Source organism: Aquarana catesbeiana, linkage group LG04 (genome assembly GCF_042186555.1).
Source record: "Aquarana catesbeiana isolate 2022-GZ linkage group LG04, ASM4218655v1, whole genome shotgun sequence".
Classification (NCBI taxonomy): domain Eukaryota; kingdom Metazoa; phylum Chordata; class Amphibia; order Anura; family Ranidae; genus Aquarana; species Aquarana catesbeiana.
The window spans coordinates 473,394,380-473,419,685 of NC_133327.1; the positions used below are offsets into that span (position 1 = coordinate 473,394,380).

Below are 25,306 nucleotides of genomic sequence, written 5' to 3' on the forward strand. Positions count from 1 at the left end.
AACCGGATTCTCAGATGTCAACTTGTGGCTAGAGTGGATGAGGTACAGTGCAGAGAAACATAACAAAACCAATTGTTAAGTATGTGGGGGGGCTAGGCCTCATTTGGGAACAGTACCCCTAAACATACCCCCCGAACATGAGACATGTTTCCTTAGCCTGTTTACCAACACAACCACTAACCACTCCCTGTGTGAACATTGGAAGGAGGAATATCCCATAGTCACCAAGACCCCCAAGCCGGGAGAAGGTATCACCATATATCCTGGCATTTACATATGATATGGACGGTATCAGGGAGTGGGGAAACCCCTTGGGAATTTCACTAAGGGTTACTGTGGATCTTATAGTGAGGCCTCTGTAGATCTAGTGCAGAATCAAGTCCAGTCCTTGGGAGACATGTACTGGATTTGCGGAGGCAGGAAAATCAGAAGCAGATTGACAGAACAGTGGACAGGAGAATGCGCATTGGCCAAGGCCATAATGCCTCTGTATATTTTTAAAGAGGCCACTCCACAAATAGAACCAGACTTAAAAGACATACCCAGGCCTAACAGAAGGCGTAGGAGTGCCCCAGCAGGAATCTTTGACCCTCATGTATACATAGACACCATAGGGGTCCCTAGAGGGATCCCAGATGAGTTCAAAGCAAGAGACCAAGTAGCAGCAGGATTTGAATCTTTGATTCCCATTATCACCGTAAATAAGAATGTAGACCAGATAAATTACATCTACTACAACGAAAAAAGAAAAATCCAAAAAGACCGTGCTAAATAAATGAAAATACTAATATCTATACACACATAAATATATAAATAGTGATAAAAATCAATCTGGCAAGTGACACAAAGTATTGATATTGTAAATGAAAACAAGATACCAATAATGATAAATGTGAAAATAATGAAAATAGTCCCAAATGAAATCAAGTATCAAGCACCAAATGACAAAAGTGACTGAAAAATAAAATAAGGATGGTCAGAGGAGAAACAGTCCTTGCAGCCAAGGCAGATTCGAATGGTGATCATGAATGTTCAACAACCAACACCCAGTGAAAAATCCTGCACCTTAATGAATGCACGCTTCCCAGAGGTAAGCTAAAAATCAGCTTATCTGTGAATATCCACTCAGGGGAAACCGGCACCTCCAATCTCCTCACGGGGGAAGGGGCAGACAGGATCTCTCCGTCCGGTGGATTCAATCGACAAGCCGGGGGGACCCAGAGAAATAAGGAATTTTCTCCATAGTGTAAATCAGTTAAACCATTTATTAGAACAAAAGGATACTGCACTTACATTAAAAATCACGGATATAGGCACATAGGAAATAAAACAGCCGGCCGGCCTGCATGCACCCGTTCGGGACGAGTACGTTTCGCCCTACTGGACATCGTCATGGGAACGGGCGACGCACTGACTCATCGCTATTTGTAGACCTGATGTCAAAACCAAGCCTCGTTCTGAAGCTCAAATGGCGCCACCACAGCCTCCTCTTTACAAGCAGGAAGTGTGTAACACATTATTATTAGAATGGGCAAAAGATTTACCTTGCCCGGATTTTCAAACCCTCTTAGCGCCAGGAGAATTTAGATCTAAGAACCATAAAAAGTTGATCGAATCTAGAGTTAAATAAAAAATAAAGAATATAAAAACATTAAGGGACACATGTAAATATTCTCATGTGCCATCTAGTGGGGCATATAGGAACTACACCTAAACTCAGTATTAACAATATAAAAAAAATATACAAAGGTTTGTCAATTACACCAGAGATGCATTCCAAGGTTTAGCCGAACAACTAGAAGCCGCGTCACACATGACTTTACAAAACCGTATGGCGTTAGATATGGTCCTAGCTGAAAAGGGGGTGTGTGTGTAAAATGGTGCCTAAAACAGGTACATGCTGTATCTACATCCCAGACAACACTGGCCCAAATGGTAAGGTGACTTTGGCCATCAGGAAACTTGAGGATTTGTCTGAGGAACTAAGAAAGAATTCAGGGCTCACTAACCCTTGGGATCAGTACTTCACCTGGATTAGGGGAGGGTGGCAGGGAATATTAACACAGATAGGAATAACCATTCTGATAATATTGGTGACCTTGGCTGTCATAGTTTGCTGTATTCTCCCCTGTCTTAAAAAGTGTGTAGGAAAAGCTATTGAACAATGTTCTTCTACATTTGTGAACCAGGAAATACCAGATGAAGATTATGAAATGCACTCCATTACAGTCACCTCCCCTCAAGATGCAACGCCATAAGGTTACAGGGACAGACAGCACCTGATTGCCCCTCCAAGCTGTATGGAGGAGAGTAGTGAGTTAGTCACCGCTCTTCTCTATATACAGCTGAAAAGAGTTGCAGGGGAGACGGGCCAGGGGAGTGACTAGGACTTTTAGTGTAAGGGACACATTTAAAATAGACATTTGAAGGGGGAACTGTAATGGATGTGATTAAGGTGTCACATAAAGTTGTCACATAAGGTACCAGGTAAAAATGTTAAAATGCCTATTTCAAATGTATTGTGTCATTGCTTTGCTTGTTAATATCATAACTCTAAAATTCAGATAGCAGCTAGTTCCCTTCCCATTTTGAAGCTGAACCGCAAAGAATTATAAAAAGACTGTGCCTCTTCCGAGAACTGCACCCAAGACACACGACATCAACATTCTATGTCTCGGAAAGGAAATTACCAAGATACCTAATAATAGCTATGATTAATTACTAAACTTGTTGAAACTGTTGCTAAAATTGCTGAAACTGTTAAAATCTCATATATTGTCACAATAATATGTTTTGCATATGCTGTATCCTTTGTCTGACAAGAGTGTATAAAGCTGAGGAAATAAACACAGAAATGACTTTCGCACTGAGTCTGTCTCAGGGGAGATTATTTCCAGAAGTGTACACCTCATATATATATTCAACAATCTGATCGGGGGTAAATATAATAATATCAGACTTTGTTCTGAATCCAAAACATGATCTCCTTGATAAAGCCTGAGCTGTTTCTGGGGGCGGAAGGAATGGCAATCATAGGAATAAAATGAGCCATTTTTGTAAGGCGGTCCACAACAACATATATGCATTATTATTTTTATTATTATTATACAGTATTTATATAGCGCCAACAGTTTACGTAGCGCTTTACAACTTGAGGATAGACAGTACAAATACAATACAATTTGATACAGTAGGAATCAGAGGGCCCTGCTCCTTAGAGCTTACAATCTAGGAGGGAAGGTCAAGAGATACAAGAGGTAATAACTATGGGTGATGTGCTGATTGAGAAGATAAATGTACAGTTGTTAGGTGGGGGCCAGATAGGCTTCTCTGAAGAGGTGAGTTTTCAGGGATCGTCTGAAAGTGGATAAAGTAGGAGAAAATCGGACGGATTGGGGTAGAGCATTCCAGAGGATGGGGGAGGCTCTGGAGAAGTCCTGAAGGTGAGCATGGGATGAGGTGATAAGGGAGTTTGAGAGCAGGAGGTCTTGGGAGGAGCGAAGAGAACGATTAGGTTGGTATTTTGTGACTAGGTTAGAGATGTAGCTGGGGGCCAGGTTGTGGATGGCTTTGTAAGTTATAGTTAGTATCTTGAATTTAATTTGGTGACTGAGCGGCAGCCAATGGAGGGATTGGCAGAGGGGTGTGGCAGACGCTGAGTGGTTTGTGTGGTGGATGAGCCTGGCAGCAGCGTTCATGATGGACTGAAGTGGGGATAGCCTATTTAGAGGTAAACCAATGAGGAGGGAGTTGCAGTAGTCGAGGCGGGAGATGACCTGGGAGTGGATTAGAAGCTTTGTGGTGTCATTGGTTAGGAAGGGGCGTATCTTGGAGATGTTGCGAAGACTGAGGCGGCAAGCTTTGGATAGTGATAGAATGTGGGGTTGAAAGGTTAGTTCAGAGTCCAGGATTACACCTAGGACCTTGGCGTGGGGAGATGGGTTGATAGTTGAGCCGTTGATCTTGACAGGGAAATCAGGGGAAGTGGCACCTGAGGGAGGAAATATCATGAGCTCGGTTTAGGATAGGTTGAGTTTGAGAAAGTGATGTAAACCCATCAGAGGGTGGTAGCTCCACTATGCAATCCATGCTGATCTGTTCCCAGGGTCTGGAGGGAACAGGCTGGGGGCATAGGAGACCCCATGATTTATTCTTTTCCGTTTTATGTAAGCGTGGAGGAGTGCAGAGCACCGTGCAAGCCTTAGTCCAAGATCCGAGCTGAGGTCAAGTCCAGTTTGGCAACAAAGTATAAAAGGGTTAATCAGTAGAAGAATGGTCGAGATCCAAGCCGGGGTCGGTTCCAATCTGGCAGCTGAGTACAAAAGGGGCAAAGAAGTTGAATGGTCAAGGTACAAAACCGAGGTCAATGGCAAGCTGCAATCAAGAGTAGTCAAATAGGTTTCCAGGTCACAACAAGTTCAGACGGAGCACACACTAGCACATGAACAAAGGGGGACTGAAGATAATCCAGCAAATTGGCAGTGTCTGGGCTGGGCGTATATAGGGAAGTTTAAGGTCACTTCCTGTGTGCCTCCTGGGCATTTTCCTGCCTTTTCCCATCAAGTTGAGGTCACTTCCTATATGCCTCCTGGGCATTTTCCAGCCTTTTTCCATCAGGTCTTCTGTGCAGGTGCGGGTTGGTGCACTGAGGCGTCTTTAGCGCATGCTCAGTTGGCATGGATTTCCTCTTGTGGCAACACGCCATTGGTGCATGCGTAGTAAGCCCTGGACTCTTACACATTCCCCAGAACTGTAGTCCTCTAGTCCCTTTATTAGCTTTGTTGTCCTTCTCTGGACTCTCTCCTGTTCCTGCACATCTTTCTTGAGGACTGGTGCCAAGAACTGGACAGCATACTCAAAATGTGGTAGGACCAGAAAGACCTGTAGAGTGTCGGAATTATCATTTTATCCCTTCAATATATCTTCTTTTTAATGTATGCTAATATTCTGCTGGCTTTGCTTGCAGCATGCCATTGCTACGCCTGTCATCTACTAGGACCCCCAGATCTTTTTCCAACCTGGATTCTCCCAGTGGTTCTCTACCTAGCAAGTAACTTGCGCTCATATTTTTAGCACCCAAATGCATGACTTTAAATTTTTCAACATTAAACCTAATTTGCCATGTAGTTGCCCAACCTATTTTTTTATTGAGGTCTTCTTGTAAGGTTTCCACATTTTGCTGTGAAGTTATTGCCCTACTTAGCTTTGTATCTTTAGCAAACACGGAGATTGAGCCATTTATGCCAACCTCTATATCATTTATTAATAAATTAAATAGAGTTGGTCCCAGGACAGATCCTTGGGGGACCTCACTTACCACACCAGACCATTCTGAGTACTCACTATTCATCACCACCCTTTGGACATCCCCCATAAACAGTTTTCTATCCAGGTACATACCCTATGGTCCATGCCGACAGACCTCAGTTTGTAAAGGAAACGTTTATGGAACTGTATCAAATGCCTATGAAAAATCCAGATATACCATATCACAGGCCTACCTTTATCTAGATGGCAGCTCACTTCCTCATAGAATGGTAACAGATTGGTCTGGCAAGAACGATCCTTCTTGAATCCATGCCGATTACTACTATTGATACGGTTTTCATCAGCAGATTCTTGGATATATTCCCTTATCATCCCCTCCAATAGATTACAAACTATTGATGTTAGACTGACTGGCCTGTAGTTTCCAGGGATACATCTCAGCCCTTTTTTAAATATTGGTAACACGTTGGCCTTTCTCCAATCAGCTGGTACCATTCCAGTGAGTAAACTGTCCATATAAATCAGGAACAACGATCTGGCTAACTGAGTTCTTTAAAGACTGTCAGGTGTAAGCCATCTGGTCCTGGTGATTTGTTTGTGTTATGTTTTTCAAGTCTATTTCTGACACTGGCTTCCATTAGCTACAAGGGTGCAGTCTGTGATTTGTTAACAATAAAGTCTTGCTTACTATATCCCCCCTTTTCTTTTGTGAAAACTGAGGCAAAGAACGCATTTAGAACCGTTGCCTTCTCGTCTTTTGTAACTAAATTCCCTTCATCTCTTTTGGGCCAATATGCTCTGGCCTCACTTTCTTACTGTTTATATAAAAAATGTCCTGGGATTTTAATTACTCTCCTCAGCTATGTGCCTTTTCATCAGCCCTGATTGTGCTCTTACATTTCTTATTGCTTTCTTTGTGTTGGAAATGCTGACAATGACCCCTCAGCATTATATGATATGATTTATACTGAATGTAATTAAACTGTGATTGCTGTTTCCTAAGTTGCCCCATGTTTTCACATCTGCGATCAGGTCTGTGATATCTGTAATCAGTGGGTCTAGTAATGCATTCTCTCTCGTAGGTGCATTTACCAACTGATCCATGAAATTGTTCTGCAAGACATTTAGTAAATTGCGAGCCTTCTACGAATGAGCAGTTCTTTCCGCCCATTTGATATCTGGATAACTGAAATCCGCCATTAATTACATTGCCCTGCTTTGCTGACATTCCTAAGTGTGACAGGGAGGTCAGAGTCCTCATCTTTCAGGTTAGGGAGCCTGTATCATACGCCAACAATTACTTTCCCATTCGTTTCCTCCCTTTGGAGCTCCAACCACAAGGATTCCACCTCCTCCCCTTGATCCATAACGTTCACTTGCAAATCCTTTTTGATCTACAGGCACACCCCTCCCCCTTTTCTACCTGCCCTATCTCTAAGATATATGGAATAGCCAGTCATGTGAGCTGTCAAACCAAGTTTCCGATATATCCCTTAAAACATTGTCAGACTGCTTTTATTTACAGCTCTAGCCGCCCGGACCATCTCTGTGTACTCAGCAATACAGCTATGATTCATCAGTGTACTAGGACTTGGAGGATCCCAGGAGGAGGACAGGGCTGGACGTACTAGACAAGCCCGGTGTACATGGATGACATTTTTTGGGCGTGTCTAGCATGCCCAGAGTCTGCAAATGGGTATTTATTGTGGTTCTCTGAGACAACTGGTACAGGATGGACATAAATAATTACAGATGTGTAGACTTCTTAAAATGTAATAAGCTGGTCAAAACTCACAAACATATTCACTGGTTTTGCCATCTAATTAAATCAAGCATAGTGAATAAAATATCTTAGGTTGCTTTTCATTACTCCAATGATAAACAAGGTTTTTACAATAATGAAAAGACCCAGAAAGGGAAAAAAAGGGCAATCACACTAGATTTTTGTACTCTGAAACTTAGAATTTGGAAGACAGAGTTTCCAGTGTTTATCAACCTTTTTTCAGTCAAGGCACCCTTTGAAAGTATATTCAGTATCAAGGCACCCTAGTCTAAGGCTAGGTTCACACTAATACAGGTGGTCCCGGGAGCAGGAATCGCAGCTGTTTCTACACCCGCAACCACCCACAATTAAATTGTGCTGCTCTTTACAGAAGCGCGAGCCTGCCACTCATTCTTAATTGCACCCCCATGCATATATGAAAACAGTGCATTTGCAAATGTGGGAACCGCTGGGAATTCACCACGCGATTTCTTGGCCGCTGCGGCTTAAAAATGGTGCTTGAACTTTTTTCCTGCATTAACCTTTTTGCTGCCAGGCCCTGTGCTCCACTTTTAAACTCAGCTGGCAGGACCATTTTTTTCCATTGCTTTATTATTTCCTTACAGCTTTAAGGGTCTGAAAAAGACCTCCCAAACCATATATTTTCTGAAAGCACATGACCTGTAGAATAAAACAAAGGGGCTACTAATTTTTAAGGCAACGCGATTTTTGCCAAAATGTTTATCAAAGCAATGTTTTTGCTGAAAATACACTAAACTCATTATTAGCTGATAAAAACTCAGCAAATTTTACAAAATACCTACTAAATATAAAAGCTTAACCTGTATTGAGTTAATAAATAACAAATATTTGTAAATTTTAAATGGTCCTTTTTGCAAAATGGTGAAAATAGAACATGCGCAAAAATGTAAATATCCATAAATCTGGGAGGTTTTAATTTTTCACTTATGCCGCGTAAACACGAGTGGAATGTCCGTCAGAAAAAGTCCGATGGGAGCTTTTCATCGTATATTCCGATCGTGTGTACACTCCATCTGACTTTTTCTGTCGAAAATTCTGACGGACTTAGATAGTGAACATTTTTTAAATTTTCCCGACAGAACTAATTACTATCGGGAAACCCGCTCGTCTGTATGCTGATCCGAAGTACGAAGTTGTGTCAAGTACGAGACGGAAGCGGTCGGTCTGGTAAAACTAGCGTTCGGAATGGACATAGCACATTCCTCACGCTGCAAATTCTGTGATCGTTTAATGCAGCCCATTCTTTTGTGCCTTATAGTGCTAGAAGAATGAACTTGTTTTGCTGCTGACAAACTTTTTTCTTTATTATTTTTCGTGATCTCATGAATAATCTTTCATTATTTAAAAGCCAGATCTCCAGAATAATGTTGAGAATTATTTTTTAGAGTCATCTTTTTTTTAAATTTCTTTTTTCATCAAGATATCTTTTTTTTTTGATTCTTGCAAAATTATTTTCTAGTGATCTTCATATTTTAATTTTTTATGGTGTGTCAAGTTACCACAATAACATTATCTTGTATTTTGTAACCTCAAGGAGGCTGATTGGTGTCCCTTGGTAATTTGACATTGTCTTTTTGAAATGTACCTGCATATTCACAATCTGTCCTATTTTTAGAAAAACACATATAGGCAAGTATTTTCTCAAAATAAAATATCCATTTATTCTGGTTAACAAAATAAAGAGGAAGGCAAGGCTGGATAAACTTTTGGAATTTGCGAAGCCTTTTGGCCCCAGGGCACACATCAATTCTGTTGAAAAAAAAATTGTTATCTTGAGGAGTCCATATAATTTTGAGCCAAATCTGGTCCAGGACTCCCAGAAATCAGGACCAGCAGCAGATGACATATATGTCCCCAGGCTGTGGTACTACACCAACCTGCGTTTTCTGTCAGACCAGACTGAAGCCAGGCCATCACTTTATTCTCTTTGCTGCACCCTTCCCTGCAGCCTTCCTTGGAGGTTGTGGCTCTGGTGGTGGACTTGTGGCAGGAGGAGGATGGGCAAGCTCAGACATATGGCTGTTCTCTGTCAGCTGGCCCTTCAAACCCTTCTGAAGGCCATCAAAAATAATTCGCTCACAGAGTAAGCGTTGGCCCTCCTCCAATTTCAATAATCTTGTGGCTATATAGCAGCCATAGGCCTCTTCAGCGTCGGGGGGGCCTCTGAGCACATCACTCGCTTCCCTAATGAGGCCCAGTGCTGCCTCCTCCGTGATCGTCCCCTTCCTGGGCCTTTTTGTTTGAAGGCAGAGGGGAGGCACCTGGGATTGGGTGAGGCTCCTACTGGGGCCAGCCACCTCCTGGCTGTCACTGGGCACGGCCACCTCCTGGCTGTCACTGGGAACGGCCTCCTCCTGGCTGTCACTGGGCAAGGCCTCCTCCTGGCTGTCACTGGGCAAGGCCTCCTCCTGGCTGTCACTGGGAAAGGCCTCCTCCTGCCTGCCACTTTTCAGACCTTCCTCCTGGCTGAGCTCATCCTGTGTATAAAAAAGAGACATAGTTTTAGTTTTTGCTTCAATCAATCTCACACAATTGTTAGCTCATGACTTGCAAATTGAATGTTAATAAATAGAAAAGACTATCATTCTGACCCCAGCATTTTTCATTCTTGTGCCAAACATTTTGGCCACTACTGTCTATTCATAAGTAAATCACTTTAACTGCTTGCTGACCGCCGGCTGTCAACTGACAGCCAGGCGGCGCAGCTCTCGTGGCGGGCGGGCGTCATATGACGGCCTCGCTTTCCCGGCCCATCAGGGGGCGCACGCGCCGTGTCACTGGGCACCCAGTGTGCGTGCCCGGCGGCCGCGATGTCCGCCGGGCACCCGCGATTGCCGGTAACACAGCAGGACCATGGATCTGTGTGTGTAAACACACAGATCCACGGTCCTGTCAGAGTGAGTCCTAGTGAGTCCCCTCCACCTACAGTTAGAAACACTCCCTAGCAAACACAGTTAACCCCTCGATCACCACCTAGTGTTAACCCCTTTCCTGCCAGTCACATTTATACAGTAATCAGTGCATTTTTATAGCACGGATCACTGTATAAATGTGAATGGTCCCAAAAATGTGTCAAAAGTGTCCCATGTGTCCGCCGCAATATCGCAGTCACGATAAAAATCGCAGATCGCCGCCATTACTAGTAAAAAAAAAAAAATATATAAATCTTATAAATCTATCCCCTATTTTGTAGACGCTATAACTTTTGCGCAAACCAATCAATATACGCTTATTACGATTTTTTTACCAAAAATATGTAGAAGAATACGTATCGGCCTAAACTGAGGAAAAAATTTGTTTTAAAGAAAAAAATATTGGATATTTATTATCGCAAAAAGTAAAAAAAATTGTGTTTTTTTTTTCAAACTTGTCACTCTTCTTTTGTTTATAGCGCAAAAAATAAAAACCACAGAGGTGATCAAATAACACCAAAAGAAAACTCTATTTGTGGGGAAAAAATTACACAATTTCATCCAGGTACAGTGTTGTATGACCGCGCAATTGTCAAAGTGCGACAGTGCTGAAAGCTGAAAATTGGTCTGGGCAGGAAGGGGCTGAAAATGCACTGTATTGAGGTGGTTAAAAAGATTAGTTATTAATTATAACATCTAGTTAACATAATTAATATTAGAACAATAAATATGTCTACAAATAATATACCTGACTCCAGCTGGGCGCATCCACTTCTTCCAGGATGGAAGGCCCAGGTTGTTCCTCGTCAGCCTCTGCTGAGGTTGAGGGAAGGGTGGAGGGAAGGCTGCAGGGAAGGGTAGAAAGTGATTCCCTGGCTTCAGTCTGGTCATCCAGAAACTGCAGTTTGTTGAAGTACCACAGTCTGGGTACATACTCTTGCGCTGCTGATGCTCCTGATCTGAGGGATTTCTTGATTTTTTTTTATGCTCCTTCTTATACATGTTCCTCAAGATCCCAATTTTATTTTCCACAAACTTGATGGTTGCATCAGGGATCCGAGTCTTCACAAATTCCCGAAGTGTCTCCAGCGATGAACTCCTAGCTTGTTTATTATAATATAAGCTGTGTTTCACCTCCCACAAATTAATCATCTCCCTGTATCTGTCTATGAAACTGCCCATGAATTCTGGGTCCTTTAAGTGATTCATCTTTGCTGTAAGACAATACACAAGACAAAAACACTAATGTCAGCCTAAACTCTCATTATCTTATCCCAATATAGGCCTCAATCTTGAAGCAGTATAGGCCACTGTGATGGGCCAAGTTCAAATTTTACCTTCGTTTACCACGCTCGCGACTTCCGTTCATCCCACCTCCACACACAGATCGTACGTACGGCACATGCGTGTGAGCTTGATATACACTGCGCATGTGTTAAAAAGCCGCCCGCGCCTGACGTTCTTTTTCTCGTATATTCCCCGCCCCTTTTCTCTTTGGTGCGCAGTAGGAGCAACATGGCAGAGAAACAGCAAGTGTGTGGAAATTATTACAGTAACAAACAGGAGGTAAGCCGGAGCCTGAAACGACACGATCACGGAGGAAGAGATTTAAGACCTCCAATATGGCCTTTGAAGAAATGGTGGAGATGGTTTACATCTTGAGGAGGAACGATTATGATGGGAAGCATGGACCGTACACCAACCCGAATTTGCGCAAGGCCAAGATCATGACAAAAGTTGTGAAGACTCTGCAGCAGAATTTTGGGGTACGACGCTCCAAGGAGCAATTAAGGAAACGCTGGTCAGACCTTAAACTGAGGGAGCAGGATCAGTACAGAAGAATAAAGAAAGTGCTTCAAAAAAGTAAGTACTTGTCGTGTGCTCATATCACTATTATTTATTTACATGCTGCGCCATGTGCTTTTCTTTACTGTTGTACAGTTTAAAATGGCTATTTTCATGTTCGTGGGCACAGTACGGTCGTAGGAAACATCATTCACTCATTAAATATGATGTTTTTGGCAGATACAGGTTTAATACATTTGGTCATGCCTATTTGTCTAAAATTAAGTTTTGTACATTGCTAGTCTAGATGTGTTTGTAACTAGAATGAAATGCAAGCTTGATTCAGTGTAATGTAAGGAGAGGACACTCAGCAGCTGTTTACACATCTGGACTCAGGAACACTAGTGTGGGACACAAGAACAAATTTTTTAAGGTGTCCCACACATGTCTTCAGCTTGGAACTCTGCCCAAAACAAACAATTGTACCCCACTTTCCAGCAATGTTTCATATTCATATATCTGGACTTCATTCTCATAGGGGAGAAAAGACTTGGAGGACACCACTCATCAGAGGTCACCAGGGACCCCCCACATTAACAAGAAGGGGAAATCAGCCCTAGACCCCCCCGAGAATCTTGAGGAAGGAGAGGTGGAGGAAGTGGGTGAGATTGACACCCAAACAGGTGAGTGTCTGACACCCCAGTGACAATGGGGCTTATTACTAGGAGAACCTAGTGCACCTATTACTGGATGCACTAGGAGAACCTAGGAGACAGACAAAAAAGAAACACAAGCAATAAAGAAAATGCAAGATTTTATCAGATCTATTTTTTTTTATTTGTTAAAAAATATTTAGGCATTGTCTGGCATTGCAATGGCCCCCCACCCGTAAAATAATTAACATATTTCTCCCGAACTTCACGGGCGCTTTGGGGTGCCAAGCCAGGACGGCCAGTATGCAGGCCCGTCAGAGGATTGAAAGTAATAAGTCCCGCCTCAGGCCCAACTGAGGCTATATAATTGGTTGAATTATAAAGTTGTGCAAAATGCAGCAGCAAAAGATTATGTGGTTGAGTTTATACTCCACCATGTGTATGGCCATTATCCCGAAGGCATTCTCCACGACTCTTCTGGCTCTGGCCAGCCGGTAGTTAAAAACCTTCTTCTCCGGGGTGAGGGTCCTCTGGGGGAATGGCCTCATCAGGTGCTCGCCCAGACCAAAAGCATCATCAGAAAGGAAGACGAACGGGAGTTCATCAACATTGTCCGCATCAGATGGCAATCTCAGCCACCACTCTGGAGCCGTTGGTAAAACTCCGTCTGGGTGAAGACTTCTCCATCTGACATCCGGCCATTCTTCCCCACGTCCACATAGAGGAACACATATTGTGCCGACACCACCGCCATTAACACGATACTATGAAACCCCTTATAGTTAAAATAGTATGAACCCCGAATGGGGTAGTGACACAATGTGGATGTGCTTCCTATCTATAGCCCCTCCACAGTTGGTAAAGCCCCAACGGTCGGCAAAATGGGAGGCCACAATCTGCCATTCCTGTGGCATTGAAGGAAACTGTGGAGTCAAAACAGAAAAAAAAATATTAGTACTTTTACACATAACATTGCAAACAGATTAGACACAAACATTCTTGGCCAACATCATTATAAATTTAATTTTAAGGAGTATTTAAAGACAAAAATATCAGGCCCACTTATCAGATTAATCCCCACTCTGATGGCCCATTGTAAAAATTTTAGGGGGGGGGTAGTGTTTGAGATGAGTTTGGGCACCCCAAAAAAAGCCTCTGGCACTCTGCCTGAGTTTAAGGACAACAATAACATTTGTAAACATTTTAGTGGGTGTTTGGGGTAAAGCACTACAATGGAGCTGACAAAATACATTGTTAAGTGACTAGGCTAGGTGTATATGGGCCCAGGATAGCATGCTAGGGAGGTTAGTGAAGAAAAATATGCATGTAGGCCAAAAAAAAGGAGCATTAAAAGATTACAGAATGCATGAGGACAAAGAGGACATTTAATGCATATTACAATCATGGCAATTAGGGAATGATGAAAGAAATACAAAACATTAGCAAGCATTAAATACATAGAATGTGATGTTAAAAGAGAAAACTTACCTTAATATAGTCCTTCTGCAGGACCTGAATAATAGTAGAACAGGTCTCTGGGATAATGATCCCCAGATCTTGGGTGGAGATGCCTGTTGAGAACTTGAGGTCCTGCAGGCTTCTCCCAGTTGCCAAATACCACAACGTGGCAACTAGCCTCTGCTCTGGAGTGATGGCTTGCCGCATGCAGGTATCCTGCCTGCTAATAAAAGGGGTCTGCAAAGCCAACAGATGGTGAAAAATGGGGTCCATCATCCTGAGAAAGTTCCTGAAATCATCAGGATTATTCTCCTGGATTATTCTCCTGGATCTCACAAAACAAAGGCACGCTGGAGTAACCAATTCTTGGTCCATGAACTCCTTCCCCACCCTGTTCATGGACTTGGGTCAAAGAATGCACCCCAACACCAAGCCTCCACACAGCATGAACTCTACGACGAGTATGTACATGCAACACGGCTTCAAAGCAGTTGGTTGGTCAGAACGCACTAACAGAATGCATTGAAGAACAGCAAGGCCTGTGAATAGCGAGCTGAAAATCAGAAACGAGCGGACAAGAACACACTGAAAAAACAGATACAAACCCACAAGTACAAACTGAAGAGCAGTAACGGACTGAAAAGCATGAAAGCTGAAAAGCGTGAATAGTCTCTCATCAAACTTCTACTAACAAGAGATAAACACGAGATTAGCAAAAGTAGCCCAAAGGGTGGCGCGCTGGCTATTGCACTTCCTTTTTCTAGTCCCGTCGTACGTGCTGTACGTCACCTCGTTCTGGACGGTCAGACTTTGGTTTGACCGTGTGTAGGCAAGACCGCTTGAATGGAATTCCATCGGAGAAACCTTCGGAGTTTATTCTGACGGCAAAACCGATCGTGTGTACAGGTCATTACATCTTTTACAGTGTGTAAAAGACCCCCCCAAAAACCATACATTTTCTGAAAGCACATGACCAATAGAATAAAAAGAAGGTGCTACTGATTTTTAAGGCCCTGCGATTGTTGTGCAAATGTTTATCAAAACAATATTTATGCTAAAAATACAATAAAATCATTAACAGATAAAAACATGCAAATTTTACAGAATTTCTACTAAATATAAAAGCTTAACCTGTGTTGAGTAATTAAATAACAAATATTTGTAAATTTTAAATTGCGCATTTTTGCGAAATGGTGAAACTCGAAAACACACACAAATTGTAACTATCCAAATTTCTCTAAAAATCTGAAGGTTTTCATATTGTGTAAAAGACCCCCCCCCCCCCCCCCCCCCAAAACCATACATTTTCTGAAAGCACATGACCAGTAGAATAAAAAGAAGGTGCTATTGATTTTTAAGGCCCTGAGATATTTGCGCAAATGTTTATCAAAACAATATTTTCGCTAAAAATACACTAAAATCATTATTAGCAGATACAAACACAGTAAATTTTACAGAATTCCTACTACTAAATATATAAGCTAAACCTGTATTGAGTTCATATATAACAAATACTTGTAAATTTAAAATGGCGCCTTTTTTCAAAATGGTGAAAATCGAACATACGCAAACATTTCTCAAAAAATCTGGAGTTTTTAATTTTTCACTTATAGCTTTCAGAGTTTATAAAAGATCAGTAGAATAAAAAGAAGGTGCCACTGATTTTTAAGGTCTCATCATATTTGCGCAGATGTTTATCAAATCAATATTTTCGCTACAAATATCATTACTAGCAGATACAAACAGCAATTTTTACAAAATTCAAGCTAAATTCCTACTAAATATAAAAGCTAAACCTGTATTGAGTTCATAAATAACAAATATTTGTAAATTTTAAATTGTGCCTTTTTGGTAAAATGCAGAAAATCCAACGTATGCAAAAGATCTAAGTAATCAAATTTCTCTAAAAATCTGGAGGTTTTCATTTTTCCCTTAAAGCTTTCAGAGTTTGCAAAAGACCCCCAAAACCATATATTTTCTGAAAGCACATGAAAGGGGGAATAAAAATATGGTCATACTGATTGTTAAGGCCACGCAAATGTTTATCAAATTGCTATTTTTACGGAAAAAACACTAAAATCCTTATTTGCACACAAACACAGTATAACTTACAAAACTCTTGCTAAATTCCTACTAAGGCCTCATTCACATAGGGTATACTAAAGCGTACGTTGAGGGAGGGCCTTGTTTACCTGCACAGGGACGCACAGGTATTCTGTGCATCCCTGTGTAGGCAGTTCTATTTATGTCAGCTTGGACGGAGCGGCTGCATGGACAGGTCTGACATATGTGTAGGTGCATGGCCCCAAAGCAGACAGTGTGAGTTCGGGGACATGCAACCAACATGGATGTCAAGTTGGGATTAGTGGCTGTGTCCATGCAGCTGCTGCATCCCAACTTACATGGATGGGACTGCCTGCACAGGAATGCACGAACACCTGCACATTCCCATGCAGATGCTGCTGGGATGGCCTGCATGTGGATGCACGAACACCTGTGCATCTAAACACTGCCTGGCTGTAGTATGCCCTGTATTAATGAGGCTTTAGGCCTTGTTTACACTTGTGTTTGGGGGGGCAGCAAAAATGTGCGGTTGAGCTGTGTTTATCCACCCGCCACCCCTTAAAGCGGAGCTCCACCAAAATTTTTTTTTTTAAAAGTCAGCAGCTACAAATACTGCAGCTGCTGACTTTTAAAACATGGACACTTACCTGTCCAGGGTGCCCGCGATGTCGGCACCCGAGGCCGAACCGTCTCTCGGTCCTCGGGTGCTGCTGCCTCCATCTTCGGTAAGGGAATCAGGAAGTGAAGGCTTGCGGCTTCACTTCCCGGTTCCCTACTGTGCATGCGCGAGTCGCGCAGCGCAATACAGATGGTCCCTGCTGTCTCTGGGACCCGTGTGTTTCCCAGCAGACAGCGGGAGGGAACAGGAAGTGGCGTAAATAACCGCAGATTCTGCGGCTATCTATGCCGGAAGTGGGTACAGATACCTGTAATATACAGGTATCTGCACCCCCCTCCCCCCTGAAAGGTGCCAACTGTGACACCGGAGGGGGGGAGGAATCCGATGAGTGGAAGTTCCACTTTTGGGTGGAACTCCACTTTAAGCTGCAAAAGGCGGTTACATGCTGTGGGCGCAATGCTTCGTGTCCACGGCAAAGTTGACCTGACTTGTAGTGATGCCTCCTTCCGGATGCTACACATTCAGGTCAATAGGGAAGCGCCGCAAACGCCCCACAGCTGCTTGCAATGCTTGCGGATGCAGCGCATTTGTTGCCAAAAAGAGGGTTAAAACAGGTGGTGAAGAGGCGTTGCATCACACTGCCTGTCAGTAGCCATCCGTGTTCGGCTCGTGCTTCAGAGGCGAGGGAGATTTAGACGATTAGAGATTTGTCTAAATTTACCCTTAGGCCCCTTTCACGCGCCGCTGATCCCCACTGAGCAGGCAAATGACACGTCCATCTTCGCTCAATGTGCAGAACGGGGGCGGACACAGTCCCGCTCTATTCTATGAGGAAATTGAGCGAAAACGGACCGCCTGTCCGTTTATATTCGATCTGCGAGACGGATGGAAAATAGGACAACTAGCAATCTGGATCAGATAGCGTCTGATGTCAGCGGACATGTCATCGCTGACATCCGCCGCTCCATAGGGGAGACAGGAGGGTCCAATCAGGCCTGCCTGAAAAACTGACAGGAGGACCTGATCGGACAGGCCATGTGAAGGGCCTTTTTGTTTTTAATGTTTTTTATTTATTTTTATTCTTTTTTTACAATTGTATTTATTTACTTTAAATAATTTGTTACATTTTGGGTTTGGAGAGACATCAGGGGTCTAAACAGACCCCTAATGTCTCTTTTCTGAGACAGAGAAAAGGGACTGAAGACAGTCCCTTTCTCTGCATCCTGACCTGCACTGTAATGAATGACATGGAATTCTGTATAGAGCAGTGTTTCTCAACTCCAGTCCTCAAGGCGCACCAACAGGTCATGTTTTCAGGATTTCCACTATTTTGCACAGGTGATTTGATCAGTTTCATTGCCTTAGTAATTACCACAGCCGTTTCATCTGAGGGAAATCCTGAAAACATGACCTGTTGGTGCGCCTTGAGGACTGGAGTTGAGAAACACTGGTATAGAGACACACACTGTTTACTCTGTGTCAGAGATGAATGAACAGAGTGATCGCTATTGATCATTCTTGAAAGAATAGGGGCTGGTAAACACATGTGTAATAACCCCTCCCTGCTCTCCATCCTGAAGGTTACTGAGCTCCTGGGCAGCAGCTGCAGCGGGTTAAGGGAATGCTGGCCAGCAAAGCTACATGGGGGGGACACTGAAGGGTGGAGGCATTTTTAACAATTTTTTTTAATGCAATTGCCAGCGGGAGAGGCCGCAGTGGGAAGCTGGCAATTGCATCGGATCCACAAGGGATCCATGCTGGCAAGGGGGGTTAACAAGGCTGAGCTGAGAATCGGCGATAGGGGGATTGGTGGTGGAGGAAGGGGACAGTTAGGGAGGGTAAGGGAGGCATGTTAAGTGTAGTGCAGCAGGAGAAGTGTAGGAGAGGAAGCAACGGAAAAGAGGCAAAGAAGCGGTGGCGGGGGGGTATCTTTTTAGGTGAATAGCTCTGATCAGCGGCTTGGTAACCGCTAATCAGAGCTATTGATTTGATTTGTTCAGCAGCGTCTCTGCTGAACAGTTTGGCTATAAAGCTGACCATGAGCTTATAGCTGACGGAGGACTGAGGTCCATGCAGCGTACAGACCTGGCCAGGTGGAAGCAGTGAGGACCTGGCAGTGAAAGGGTTAAATGCAGGCACAGCAGCCCACTCAAATGAACGAGTTGTGCCCAAGCAAACGTGGCTCGCAGAGCCACAATAGTGTGAACCTAGCCTAAAGCTCATTCACACAAGAGGTTGGGGGATGGTAAAGCAATGTGGCCTTACCACATTTTTCCACCCCCCAACTACTCTCCCTTTACCTGCAAAGGCAGCAGCCAGGGTTGTACACATGCTGTAGCCACAATGCTTTGCCTCCTCACCCCTCTCACACTGCATGTGTCTCCCCAGCTACACTGACAGAAGCATCACATCCCAGAAAACACCAGAGCGCATCCCAGAAAGCTATGCAACCGAATGGCCCTTAGCAACAGATGTCATCGGCTGGCAGGCAGCCCACAGCTTTCTGCTTGCCTGTGGCAGCTGCATGCATGTTTGAGACAGCGGACAGCGACCGCTGTATTAAAAAAAAAGGCTTAGCTGGTGGCAAGAACAATCTTTAACTAGATGCCTGCTTACTTGAGGAAGTTTTTGGTAATTTTGCCACGGAACCATGGCACCCCGGTTAAGAAATGCTGGGGTAAACAGTAAGCTCCAAATCAAACTTTAGAACAAAATTTTAGTCAAATGGAAGATACAGATACTTGCCATGTCATTGCCAGGAACTGCAAGATACAGAAGAGGAATGCCAGACCTTTCTTTTGCCACTAAAAATAAAATAAAAAACATTAAAACACAATTCTTGGTTGCATTAGACACATGAAACTATTGCAAGGGAAGTTGTGAGGTAGGGAAAAGCTGAATGGAAATAACAGCAAGTTTACAGTCCACTGACCATGAGAAAGCACTGTAATCTCGTTTCAAAGCACTAATGTCAAAGGTTATTAGAAGAAATTGAATCTGACAAACTTAGGAGTTCTTGATTTCTGTATCAGTGGCTATGATTTAATTTTCAGTTTAAGTCCTAAAGTGACACTAAAGTCCAAAAATAATCCATACACTTCCACTACTTAAAGTGGATGTAAACCCTCACATATACCCAGTGAATTGAACAGCCTCAGATGATACACAGGGATGAAAAAAAATATCCCTACATAAGTTTTACATGTATATCTGCTGTCTTCAGCTTTATATACTGTCTAGAAAGTGCTCGTTCTGTTAGAATTTTCTCTTCCTGATTCACCTGTGGGTGTGGATTCTTTCCATACACTGTGACACAGCTGATTGGAGGAAAGGCACACACCCCCTCTCCACATAAACGGAAAAAGGAAAAAACAATGCAGAGCTGTGCTGTGAATAGACCAGCTGTCTGTAATCTATTTCTTTGCATCTACCCCGACACAAAATTCAGCCTGGTTTTATATCAGTTGACGGAGAACTTGTCAGAAGTTATCATGCTGATAACAGAAGAACGGAGCAGGAAAAAGCCACAGGACTTAGGGCTTTGAAGAGGTAAGTAAACACAGATATACAGTGCCTTGAAAAAGTATTCATACCCCTTGACATTTTCCACATTTTGCCATGTTACAACCAAAAACGTAAATGTATTATAGTTTTTTTTTTTTTTTTGTGATAGATCAACACAAAGTGGAACATAATTGTGAAGTGGAAGGAAAATGATAAACGGTCTTCAAATTTTTCACAAATATCTGAAAAGTGTGGAGTGCATTTGTATTCAGCATCCCTGAGTCAATACTTTGTAGAACCACCTTTCACTGCAATTACAGCTCCAAGTCTTTTTGGGGATGATTCTATCAGTTTTGCACATCTAGAGAGAGTGACATTTTTGCCCATTCTTCTTTGCAAAATAGCTCAAGCTCTGTCAGATTGGATGGAGAACATCAGCAATTTTCAAGTCTTGCCACAGATTCTCAATTGGATTTAGGTTTGGACTTTGGGCCAATCTAACACATGAATATGCTTTGATCTAAATCATTCCTTTGTAGCTCCGGCTGTATGTTTAGGGTTGTTGTCCTGCTGGAAGGTGAACCTCCGCCCCAGTCTCAAGTCTTTTGCAGACTCTAACAGGTTTCCTTCTAAGATTGTCCTGTATTTGGGTCCATCCATCTTTTTTTCTGTCCCTGCTGAAGAAAAGCATCCCCACAACATGATACTGCAACCACCATGTTTCACGGTGGGGATGGTGTGTTCAGGGTGATGTGCAGTGTTAGTTTTCTGCCACACAGCGTTTTACTTTTAGGCCAAAAAAATTGGATTCTTGACAATCCATTTCTCTGAGTTCATTGACAGACACAGCACTTCCTTATTCAGAACCATAGGGTTAGATCACCCCCTATGGGAGTAGGACACTAGGCAGAAAAAAAGACTTGGCTACGCCTATGGGCAGTCCCTTCTCTGCTATAGGCCTTCAGTTTAGTAACAAGCAGTGTCAGAAGTATCAAAACTCCATAGAGGGGTGGGTGCTGTGTCTGCCAATGAACTCAGAGAAATGGATTTTATGGTAAGCCAAAAATCCCATTTCCTCTTTCCATAAATGACAAAGAAATTGGGGAAATTGGCGCTGCCCTGTTTAAATGATGTTTACTGGATAAGCAGAGTATACCACATCCGCAAGATAAGTTAATTACCATAAATTATAATTTATACAACGATTAGGTTGAAAATGAAAATCCTCTGTAGTGTGTAAAGGTAAGTCCCGTGTGAACAACACGTGAATTATTAAGTGAACATTCCCTACATGCATAAAAAATTGGGTGACAGTTAACACCCCCTAAGTGGGGCTAATATCAGCAATAGTGAAAAATAATAAAAAATAATAAATAAATATATGAATTGAATTACAATTAATTGAAAAATATAAAAAATGTAAATCCTCTGATGTATAAAGGCTAGGTCCTGTGTAGGTGACACGTGAGATATTAAGTGGTCAATTTCCCGAATACCAAAAAATACTACAGTGAAATTTTTGGTGACAGTGTAACACCCCCTAAGTGGGGCTAATAACATCAGTAGTAAAAAATAAAAATAAATGAAGGCGTAATAAACCTTGCCAGCAAGTAAAGTGTTAACGTGCACAAATTCTAATAAAGTGATCCAGGACTTCCTGGGACCCTATGTTTATCATGTATCAGACCCCAAAGGGTTACAAATGATAAACAGATTTCATACTAGCAGATACATATATGGTTCATATGATAAGCAAAAATTACAAGCAGATGTATATATGGTTTAGATGGTAGTTAAAAAAGCTCTTTATGGCTGCATAGCATAATGCATATTGGGAGTGGGAATTAATTAGGGGGAGGCTGCAGCCCTTATAATTCTCCTAAGCGCGGACTTCCAACCTACCATTTCCTCTTTCGTTCACTGACAGGCACAGCGCTTCCTTATTCAGAACCACAGGCCTGACCCAAAGCAGTGCCAAAACATGAGGGGTGGGACAACCAAAAAAATAAAAAATTCCAAGGCTAAAACTAGAGCCAACCAGGTAACAGGAGCTAAACTAGAGCGGGAGCCCAATCTGGAAAAAAAAAACACCCTCAAGAGGGACAGACCCTCTAAACAGCAGCCTGCAAAACCTTGCGACCAAAAGAAGCATCTGCAGATGCCAGTACATCCACTTTGTAGAATTTAGTGAAAGTGTGCACCAACGACCAGGTGGTCGCCTTGAAAACTTGCGCCACTGACGCCTGATGACGAAGGCACAAGAAGCACTAAGAGCCTGAGTAGAGTGCATTTTAACAGGGAAAGGAGGAACCTGACCCCTGACAGAATAGGCCTGAGTCACCATCTGTCTGATCCATCTAGAAATGGTCGCAGAGGAGGAACGCTGAAAGAAGACCGCCAAGGCCAACACCTGGCCCTTGATGGTATTCAAAGCCAATTTCTGCTCGACACGCCTGTAACGAAAACGTCCCACACTGCGCTTGAGTGCTTTTGTCATATACTGATTCCTCATATACCGATTCCTCCCAGTCTCAATATAGATATCAGATATTCCAACCGCTCCCAACAACAAACAAGGCAATACTCATTTGGTTGCTGAACATGGACTAAACTGATTTATTTGAGATGACACACAAATATATACAGGAGGCTGACAACACAAACTGTAACCAGAAACCTGATTAACATGAGCTAGTTATCTAAATCATTTACCCAGACTAGGTGACTCAGAGATATGACCTTTCAGGGTAGACTTGCCCTCTCTTTACTCCCAACTTACAATACACATAAGTAGAAACACATCCCCCAATAGTTTGCTAGGAGACAAAGGTGTGTTAATGAGCACAATAAACTATTGGGTGAAAGACCCGGGCTTTCCAGATCTCATTAATCAGCATTCCTTTTCACATATATCTGTCCCGAGTCCCAAGCTGGCAGAGACCATCATGGCCTCCGTAATAATGTCCTTTTGCATTACATAACAGAATATCTTCCTAAATGCTTGTAGCTCCCTCAAATTCCAGGGCCCATAGTCGGTAGGCAAGAGGCTAGCATTCATTCCCCTCCAAAAGCCTCTGTCCCTGGTGAGTCTGTCAGCTCCCTGTGGAAGAAAGGTCAAAGTCCGAGCCACCGAACAGGAACGAGGGTGAATTCCAATCGACTCGCACCATAAAATGTACGCTTTCCACGTCCGGTGGTAGATCTTCCTGGCGGTAGACTTCTTAGATTTTAGCAGTGTCGGGACCACCGACGCAGGCAAACCTCTATCCGTCAACACCTGGCTTATAACAGCCAGGTCATCAAAGCCTGCGACTGTAAAGCAGGATGGAAAATCAGCCCTTGGGACTGTAGATCCTCCCTGAGAGGCAGCCACCAAGGGGCGTCGGTGACCAGGCGCACCAGGTCGGTGTACCAAGACCGACGAGGCCAGTCCGGGGCCACTAGAATGACCTGAATCCCTTCAATCCTGGGCAGAAGCTTGAGAGGAGGAAAGACGTAGATGAGACGATACTGGCCCCATGGGGCTACCAGAGCATCTGTGGCGTCTGCCAAAGGATCCCATGACCTGGCCACAAACCTCGGTACCTTCCTGTTGAGCTGGGACACCAACAGATCTGCCTCGGGAGTGCCCCATCAGAGACATGTCTGATGAAACACGTCCCAGTGAAGGGACCACTCCCCGTGGTCCAACACCTGTCGACTGAGGTAATCCACCTGCCAGTTTTCCACTCCTGGATTGTGAATGATGGAGATGGCCGGAATGGAGCGTTCTGCCCACTGGAGGATGCCAGCTACTTCCAGGGCCGCCAACACACTCCAGCGTAGTGACATAGTGGCCCCCAGCCAGACGGTCCAGCAGGGCATCTGTACGGGGCATCGGGTAGGCGCCGCTAACAATGTGGTCATTGAGACCTCGGTAGTCGACACTAAATCGAATGGTGCTATCTTTTCTTGGGTACAAGAACAACAGGTGAGGCCCAGGGGCTCTGGGAGGGTTGGATAATTCCCAGGCCCAACATTTCGTTCAGTTTTTGTTTTATGGTGTTCCAGATGGCTTCTGGAACTTGGTAAGGGGCTTGTTGGATGGGTTGGGTTTGTAAGGTTTCCACATGAGTGGTGAGGGTTGTCCTTCAGGGACGAGAGGAAAAGTTGGGACTGCGGTGGTGCACAACGGTCTTCATGGACACCTGCTGTACCTGGCTGAGCTGGTGGCCCAAGGGTACCTGGTGCACATCAGCCAAGTGGTGCGCTACCTCCAGGGGATCAAACACAACTTTGTTATCTTCTTTAGAGGGTAGGAGGCAGACCGCCAGGACGGGAAGGTTTATGTCATGGTATTCCTTGATCATATTGACGTGCACAGTCTTTTGCCGCTTCCCCCGATCATCCGGCGCGAGAACATAGTTGGTTCCATTTAACTTCTTGATGATTCAAAAGGGTCCCTCCCATGTAGATTGTGATTTGTTTTGGGGATTTGGGACTATCATGAGGACCTGTTGGCTCTCGGCAAACTCGCGGGTTCAAGCTTTGCGGTCATACCACGTCTTTGTACTCCTCATCTGGTTGCCACACCACACGCTTGACACCATCTGAACCAAATAAGTTTATCTTGGTCTCATCAGACCACAGGACATGGTTCTAGAATCCATGTCCTTAGTCTGCTTGTCTTCTGCAAACTGTTTGCAGGCTTTTTTGGGCATCATCTTTAAAAGAGGCTTCCTTATGGGGCTTCCAACACCCGTTGGCTTCCCAATATCATTGCAGAGACTTTAGGACCCAAGATGTATAGGGTCTGCCTGGAAGATGGTTCCATTTGTAGACGGCATGCAGACCAACTGCGTCCTCATTCTCAGCTGCCTGAATCCCTGATGTCGGCCGAATTACCAGTGTCTCAAGGGTCTGCACCCAGTGGATCAGGATGCACCAGGACTGATGTTTGGGGGGACTCTGAACTTTGGAACTCAGCTCCAACAGAGCCGCCCAGCTCTGGTCCAGAGGTCTGTCCACAATCTGAGCCAGCAGAGCCCTTCTTGGCCCCAACGGGGCCCATTCTGGGCAGCCCTGTTTCCTCCAGCCCTGAGTCACGGAGTGCCCGTCCTAAACAGCACTGTCGCCCCCCTGATCGGTTTCAGCTTCAGTTACGAGACTTTCAACGGGGCCGCCGAAAGTGATCCAATGCCATTTTATTCCTGTAGCTGTCCCTGGAAGATTGGTCCCACATCTGGACACGGGTAAAGTC

General features: G+C 43.7%; 1 protein-coding gene across 9 annotated transcripts in view; it reads right to left on the minus strand.

Annotated features, from left to right (window-relative positions):
• The window catches only part of SFT2D1 (SFT2 domain containing 1), a 790,079-nt gene that overhangs the window by 220,805 nt on the left and 543,968 nt on the right, over positions 1-25,306 (minus strand). For 5 of the 9 annotated variants that reach the window (XR_012243942.1, XM_073627597.1, XM_073627599.1 and 2 more), the window contains one exon: positions 19,309-19,367. The exons of the other annotated variants lie outside the window; for them this stretch is intronic. Coding sequence is in view for 4 of the 5 variants with exons in the window: in XM_073627597.1 (XP_073483698.1) it covers positions 19,309-19,367 (59 nt within the window). In the remaining variant the exon portion in view is untranslated. The remainder of the gene's footprint in view (positions 1-19,308; positions 19,368-25,306) is intronic. 9 annotated transcript variants of the gene reach the window in all.